This window comes from Dermacentor albipictus, chromosome 8 (assembly GCF_038994185.2).
Source record: "Dermacentor albipictus isolate Rhodes 1998 colony chromosome 8, USDA_Dalb.pri_finalv2, whole genome shotgun sequence".
NCBI lineage: Eukaryota > Metazoa > Arthropoda > Arachnida > Ixodida > Ixodidae > Dermacentor > Dermacentor albipictus.
This window is the reverse complement of record NC_091828.1, coordinates 19876635-19884277: the sequence shown is the minus strand read 5'-3', so window position 1 is coordinate 19884277 and position 7643 is coordinate 19876635. Positions and strand designations below refer to the sequence as shown.

At 43.5% G+C, this 7643-nt stretch overlaps 1 protein-coding gene across 1 annotated transcript in view; it reads right to left on the bottom strand.

Annotated features, from left to right (window-relative positions):
* Positions 1-392: 392 nt before the first annotated feature.
* The window catches only part of LOC135919571 (uncharacterized), an 85328-nt gene continuing 78077 nt past the window's right edge, over positions 393-7643 (bottom strand). The window contains exon 11 of the mRNA XM_070522761.1: positions 393-759. Within this exon, the coding sequence (XP_070378862.1) occupies positions 595-759 (165 nt within the window). The 3' untranslated portion in view covers positions 393-594. The remainder of the gene's footprint in view (positions 760-7643) is intronic.

Genomic DNA, 7643 nt, shown 5'->3' with positions numbered 1-7643 from the left:
TCGCTTCAAAACCTCCAAAAGTGGTCCTTAGTCCCGTGGCAGGATAGCTACTGGTCTACCACCCCGCTCTTTCATTTTCAAGCTGTTAATTCATAATATGTTCACAAATTTTCAGAAGTCTTGAAATCCAAAGGTTCTTGAATTCCGTTGTGTCTGGATTAAATTCACTGGCGCTTGGATTATTTCGGCTGCCGTTTGGATTAAATTGAATGGCGTTTGGATTAAATTGAGTGGCGCTCGGATTAAAATCACTGGCACTTGGATTAAATTGACTGGCGCTTAGATTAAATTGGCTGGCGCTCGGATTAAATTGACTGGCGCTTGGATTAAATTGAGCGGGAAAACCTGTAGTAAATTGCGTTCCACAATACCTAATAAAACACTAGTAAGCGTTTCTCATTGAATAAGGATGAACTATACCGCAACAATAGGACATGGACACGAGAAATGACTGACCCGGAGAGATTTTTGGGTCCATGTCCTGGTGTTGCGTTACGGCTAATTCCACTTTAACATATATCATACCAACAAGTCCACATAACCACCGTCTTCTAGATATGTTGTTGACTGCTTGTATATTATCAGTTCGCATAGTCATTTTCCTGTAGGGAAGAGCTCCTGTCGGGCCGCGCGGACCCGCGGGAAGTTTTCATTGGCTGCACAGACTCCAGCGGCATCCTCGAACGGCAGCTCGAACAGCGCCCATCCCACTTGGCCAACGACGCCGTCGGAACTCAGGGCCTTGCTCACCGCACGCACCTGCACCCCACGAATAAACGCAAAGAACACTGCATTAACGCATTCATTCATTCATTCATTCATTCATTTACTGGTTCAATCAATTTCAGTCATGGGGACAACCACCCTGCGAACTAAAGCAACGAGTAGGCGACTTCAGCAGCCGGTGACGCGAAGACAACGACGCCGAAGAGCAAAATTCTCGCGTTGAGGAAGGGAAAGTAAGATACCGACACAGAGGGAAAAGCTCCTGAAATGCCATGGCAGGCGGAAGGCTGACATCAAAGAGGGCCATGTAACGACGTCAACCCAGGTGGGCACCAACTGGTCCACATGAACATTAGGACTCGAAACCCTCCGCGTAGTACGAATGTTTTGGCTCCAGTACCTGAAACTACCTCTCTGGGATGCGTATTTCCAATACAGCGGTACAGTAAGTTCACCGGGGCGTGGCACTGGCGGATACGACGGACGTTTGCGCACAGGCGCGAGCAAGAGCGGGTGCGAGAGTGGAAATCTGGGGACTTTTGCTCCTTGAATATACGACTCTGCCTAGGCACCGCCGAGGAGTTTCTTAGCGCGTGTTGTATGCGCTTGTCCCTAGGCGTGCCGGCAGAAGTCCCGGGGCGCGGTAGTGCTGAACTTAGCATCGCAAGTTCGCAGCTCGACGCAAAGATATTGATTCAATCATGTATCTTACTAATTAAAACAACGTGTCTATATTTAGCATTAATAGCGGCGTCTCCACGACACCAAAGCGGCAACGGGGACATCAAAGCCAGAACCCGGACTGGTCCGTGGGTTGGGGCTCGCAGAGGCCTGCGCGTGCCAGGGGAGTATAAGATCGCTTGTCCGCTATCGCGCACAGCCAATTTTTGTGCGAATACCCCCTGGCACGCTTCGGCCCCCGTGGCCCCAACCCACGGGCCGCCCTACTTCGAGCTTTGCTCCCCCCGCTACCGCGTGGGTGCCCCGGTATCCTGCGCCGCCTGCTTTATATAACCTCAGATGCTCTACTGAGACCTGCGTTTGCCGGTTACATCTGCCCTCCTGGCGCAGTGCTTGTAAAAATTCAATCCATCGTCACGACTAAAAAAGCGACCTGCGACAACACCAGTCAGAACCTTGCCTCTTCAGACACAGTGATCACCAAATGGGTCGTCCGTGCCCACTCCCTCACCTCGCGGGCAGCTACCGGCGGAGCGTAAACAAACTGGACGGCACTCCGCAATGCCGGCATGCCTAGGGGACAAACGCATACAACACGCGTTAAGAAACCTCTGTTCTGCTTATGTAGACTCACATATTCAAGGAGCAAAAAACCCCAGATGTTCTCTCTCGCAACCGCTCTTACTGGTGCCTGCGCGGAAACGTCGAGCTCTGTGAAAAGTGCCACGCCTAGCCTTTGGCCTACCGGTGCCTACGTGGGCGGAGCCACCGACTTAGCCTGGGGGCTTCTGCCCTCAGGCCCTAGTTTCTGTGGACCAAAATAAAGTTCTTGCCATGCCATGCAGCTGTACCTACTAGCAATTGTAAACATGCCTCCTGGATAGCGCAGGCAACGAATGACGTCACCAGCCGCCTCAAAGCCTTAGGACGCTCCCCATCTCCGAATCTACAGCAAATTCCAAGCGTCTGTCATTGTGGGGCCATCGCTGGCAGCCCTTATGTTCTTCTCAGCACCGTCCGACTGTGAGATGCTTTAAACCTGTTCGTCTCAGCAAGTAGTCGTTCCCCTTGCTTAGGGTCGAGGTACTATCTCCTCATCCAGTACAGAGGGCCAATATTCGTAACATCGCTGCAGTTCTTTACGTATGAAGGTCAGTGCAGCTGATCGAAATAACTCGTTGAAAATGAAGTGCATGTTATACTCCTTGCAATGCACAGCACATCAAAATAGCGCCAGCACATTCCGAAACGTGCCACTGTAGCATTTCATCCTTGCTCAATTCCATTTGAGCATAGTAATATACACGCTAATAATAATAATAATAATAATAGTAATAATAGTAATAGTAATAATAATAATAATAATAATAATAAATTCTTTATTTACGTCAGTGATGGGGGCGACTGCGGCTAAAAGTCGCTTAGATGCAAGCGACTTGACTAGAGCCCGCAGCCTCCTTTACAAGGCAAACAGCGATTGAACAGGATATATATATATATATATATATATATATATATATATATATATATATATATATATATATATATATATATATATCGACTACATGTGAAATATGCACAAAAAATAATCGCCAAAACACAAATTACCTGAAAAACGCGCTTCAATTATCTAAGAAAGAATGAGTGACAAAATGTTCACGTAAAGCTCGTACATCAGTTATATAAATATCAAGACTTGATTTCAGAAACAAATTTAAAGTATTGGTAGTGTGTATATCTTTTGTGTAGAATAATTCACTCGCGTAGTGACCACCTTCCACTGTTCCGTACACCTTGTCATGTAAGAATGTGTGTTCCGGCTGAGATTAGATAACTCATGAAGAACCTTTAATTTATCTTTTACCTCCCATTTGAAAGCTTGACTTAACTTGTAATTATAAAGGTTAAACACGGGTATTATATTTGCTTTCGGAAATAAGTCTGATGTGTGGGCATTGTAAGCTAAGTTAAATAGTGCTCGCACAATTTTTTTCCTGAAATATATGTATCTTCTTTAGATTCGTAGCTGATGTGGTACCCTACGCGAGCAGACAGTAATAAAGTGTAGAAAAAAATAGTGTGTTATAAGCAAGAACCTTGATTCTCTAAGGTAAATGTCTTCCATATGTCAAACACGTGATTTCGTTGATATAGCGTTGACTGCGGCGTACAAAAGTATTTACACGCAGAACTACACGGACCTATATATTCACAGTACAGTGCCTAAGAATTTCGAAAAAAGAACTTTGCAGCTTATGCGAAGCCTAATTTTCGTCACAGGCAGTACGCAGTGTGTGGCATACACAGATAAGGAGATCTGATGCTCGATTGAACTGACCTGGACAAATAGCGTACGGGAAACTCCACGGAAGCAGAAAATACGTAGCGCAGTCTTTCGAATGCGCAACGCAAGCAACGAACAGGCTGCCACACGGAAGGCAGACATTGAACAAGCTATCCTTTCGGGTTCAAAATGCATCTCGCTTCAACACTCCTAGGAGTGTTGAACCTATTCTTGAACGTATTCTAAAATCTACCTCGACTCAAAACTAAGCTCCGTAGGTGTGTTTCACGAAAGCGCCGTTTTAACTTTTCCCTCTCTTCTCCTCTAATCCTCCTCTCAACAGGAGCGCCGCTAGCACTTCAAGATGTCGAAAAAAAAATAACTTACGTTGCACTAATATTAGAAGTAGAGGTGGGCGAATTTGAACTTTTTTCGAATACGAATCGAATACGAAAAATAAGTGTCGAACACCGAATCGAATATCAAGTATCATTCGAATCAAGTGTAGACTACCTAGAAAAATTGCACACCATGTATGTACTGACTAGTGCGAAAAGGAGCTATATATCAGGTGCTAGGGATCAACTTAAAATTATTTTGTTTCAGAAATACTGCCGACCTCTCATACGAGGCCTTAGCCAGGAATGGGTCATACAATGAAAAAAACACCGCTGGTAGTAGTAGTAATAATAAGAGTAATAGCTGTGCGGCAGCAGGACACCATGGATGAGATGACTGATTAACTTCTGAGTACTTATGCAAAGAGTGACAGTCTTTCGCTTAGGAAGAAACAGCAAAATAAAAACAATATTTGAATAAACTCTAGTACCTATACAATAGATAAAGGTAAATGTATGTCGCCTGGAAATACAGAAAATAAGTAACTGTGCGAAAGATAACCGAGAGCACTAAAGATAAGCGAGAGAATTGATGCAGAGTGCGATAACGAAATGTTGTTTCAAGGCATGCAGAAAGTCTCATGAAAGTGAGAAATAATTCGGAATAAGGTACAGATTCGTTATGCCAAATGTCAAACTTAAATAAAAGATGGAAAGAGGAAAAACAGGTGCTTTTATTGTTGGCCCACCATAAACAGAAATGACTGAACTGTTGTGCAGCTGACCGTATCTGCAAACAGGGCGTTCCAATCACTGACCATACCCGGAAAAAAACAAAATTTTCATTGCTTGTGCTCCACAGGAAACTACCTCAGTTTTTGCAATGCTATGGTTACGTTGGGGGAGTGACGATGGAATAATTTATATACGCGTTCTTATTTATTGGTAGCTTGTCTTGGTAAAATAGGTACATATACTTTAGCCGATCATGTCATCGTGTTGTGTGTAGTGTATCCGGGTGAGCGTTCTTTAAAAGTATGCTGAGGCATGTAAGCGAACTGTAACAATTTCAGACAAGCCGTATAGCCGTATGAATTATTTTGTTTTTTTTTTATTTTTAGTCTTCAGTTGCCTTTGGGGATTCCATAGCACAAATTCTAGGACTGAACGAACAAAAGCTTTTTATTCAAGTCGCTTTAATTTAGAGGCGGATCCACGCAAACATCTTCCTAATGAACATAAAAAAGGGGTACCACCGAAACACAAAGGACGCGCACACAAGGAAAAAGCGTTAGACACGGGCGGACGCTAGACTTTCAGCTGTACTTTGTTGGAATTCCCAATGCTTCACATAACATTCGACGCATGCGTATCTCCAACTCCTCCCAAGACATGTGCATCGAAAAGTACCTTGCCGCCCGAAAACAGCCGACGCATGCGCAATTTCTACTCCTCCCAAGACCCATGCGTCTATGTCAGTTTTTAATCACCTTTTACCTGCCCAATTGGTAAGCACGTTCACTGTGGGTGAACACAAATTCGTATCGCTGACAAAATTTTCTTTCTCCTTTCCAAAGTGAAAATCTTCCGAGATTTCTCGCTCGTATCTAGTCCTATCCCTCCTTAAAATGGTCCCATCACCAAACAGTGGCGCACTTTTTTTGCACTTCTTGCAGCTGCTGCAATGCACTGCCGGATTGCTTGCCTGGTCCCCGCTTAAGGATGCGTTATTACCACAGCTACCTGCCTGGCCTATATAGACTTAACATAGCTCTCTTTTAACTGTAAGCAACACGCTCATTACACTTAATATCGGTGCTGAGCTTAATACCTAAGTCTTTATAGGTTTAAACAAAAAGCAGTTTTTTACTGTTGATTGATTATTAAAATAGCAAAGGAAGTACCCCAGTGACCTTTGAAGAATTCCTGAATTAACCTGTTGCGAAAGTCAGTCATCGATAACAACCATCTGATTTGGGAAATACAGGTAGGCCTCAATCCATGAAAGTAGAGAATTATTTTTCAGTACAGTTTTCAGTATTGCCGAAAAATTCCGATGGGATACGCGATCGAATGCTTTTTCGGAGCCTGTATATACGATATCAATTTGGTCTTGGTTTCTGGGACCACTCTAATATTATGAGTAGTTTCCAGTAATGGTGCAGCCATTAAAAAGCCTTTACGAAAGGTAGCTACAGAAATTGTGCTCTTTAATAAAAAGTAATAGTTGCTTGAATATGATCTGTTCTAACATTTTTGCGCATGAGCACAGCAGGGAAATCGGTCTGTAGGGAGACATGATAGAGGCGTTGTTTGTTTGCGATATGGAAATGTTGTATGCAAACTTCCAGTTGCTTGGAAGCTCACCCTGTGACAATAATTTGTTAAATATTATGTCAAAAAAACTTTGAGTCACATTCATCCCATATGGCAAGAAAAGCGTTAGGTCTGCCGTGAATGCGAGAGGACTTCTTTGAGTCGATGTTAAGAAGCAGCGACAGGATTCCTTCGCCAGACATGACAATCTTACTTATAGGAAGTATACGGTAAGCCGCATAGAACATGGCATCCCACCATCATCATCAGTGAACACTGAACATAAAAATCTCGTCAAAGCACTTAGCGAATTTATCTTTGTTAGTCACAATAGTCCCATTTACGGAAATGACATAACATTTGCAGAGATGTTGAGGGGTGACTTCTTCCTAGGGCAGAAGACCCGCCAAAATTTTGCTTGAGACGAATGAAGCTTTTATAGTGACATTAGGATAATAATATTTTGCTTTCTTGATATTGTCTTTCAACTTTCTGCACGCGACGCAGGCTTTGTGCACGCTAGGCACAGATGGGTTTTTACTATGTTGTTTTCTTTTCTTCTTCGCCTTTTGTTACAAGCGTACCAATGATTTAGTGATCCATGGGCCTACATTTCTTATGAGTTTTACAATTGTTGGTACAAACTCACAACTGCGCTGAAATACAAGGTTCTTGAAAAAAAAGCACCAAGAATCGTTCACAGTACATTTTCTTGATTCAGGAAACATGGTAAATCGAGAAAATGTCTAAGTCTAACATGTGTACCATTTCGACGTCATTAGCCGGTAAGAATATATGACACCCGCCGTGGTTGCTCAGTGGCTATGGTGTTGGGCTGCTGAGCACTAAGTCGCGGGATCGAATCCCGGCCACGACGGCCACATTTCGATGGGGGCGAAATGCGAAAACACCCGTGTGCTTAGACTTAGGTGCACGTTAAAGAACCTCAGGTAGTCGAAATTTCCGGAGTCCTCCACTACGGCGTGCCTCATAATCAGAGAGTGGTTTTGGCACGTAAAACCCCATAATGTAATTTTAAGAATATATGACGATGCGCTCCTGTCTTTTTTGCTTCTAGTCCCTTCCTTAATCATGACATTCACAAACATAAATTTATGATGTGATATTTCATACAACAGATGACTAACAAGGAAAAAATGCAAGTTCGATGGCGCTGAACATTGGGTGAGCGTGGGTTCCTTTACTAGTTGAGTTAGATCGCTAAAAAGCACAATATCAATGAAAGGTTTAGCTGCACTTGATGTCGGTTCGGGAAAACTTGTATTCCACTTTATAAT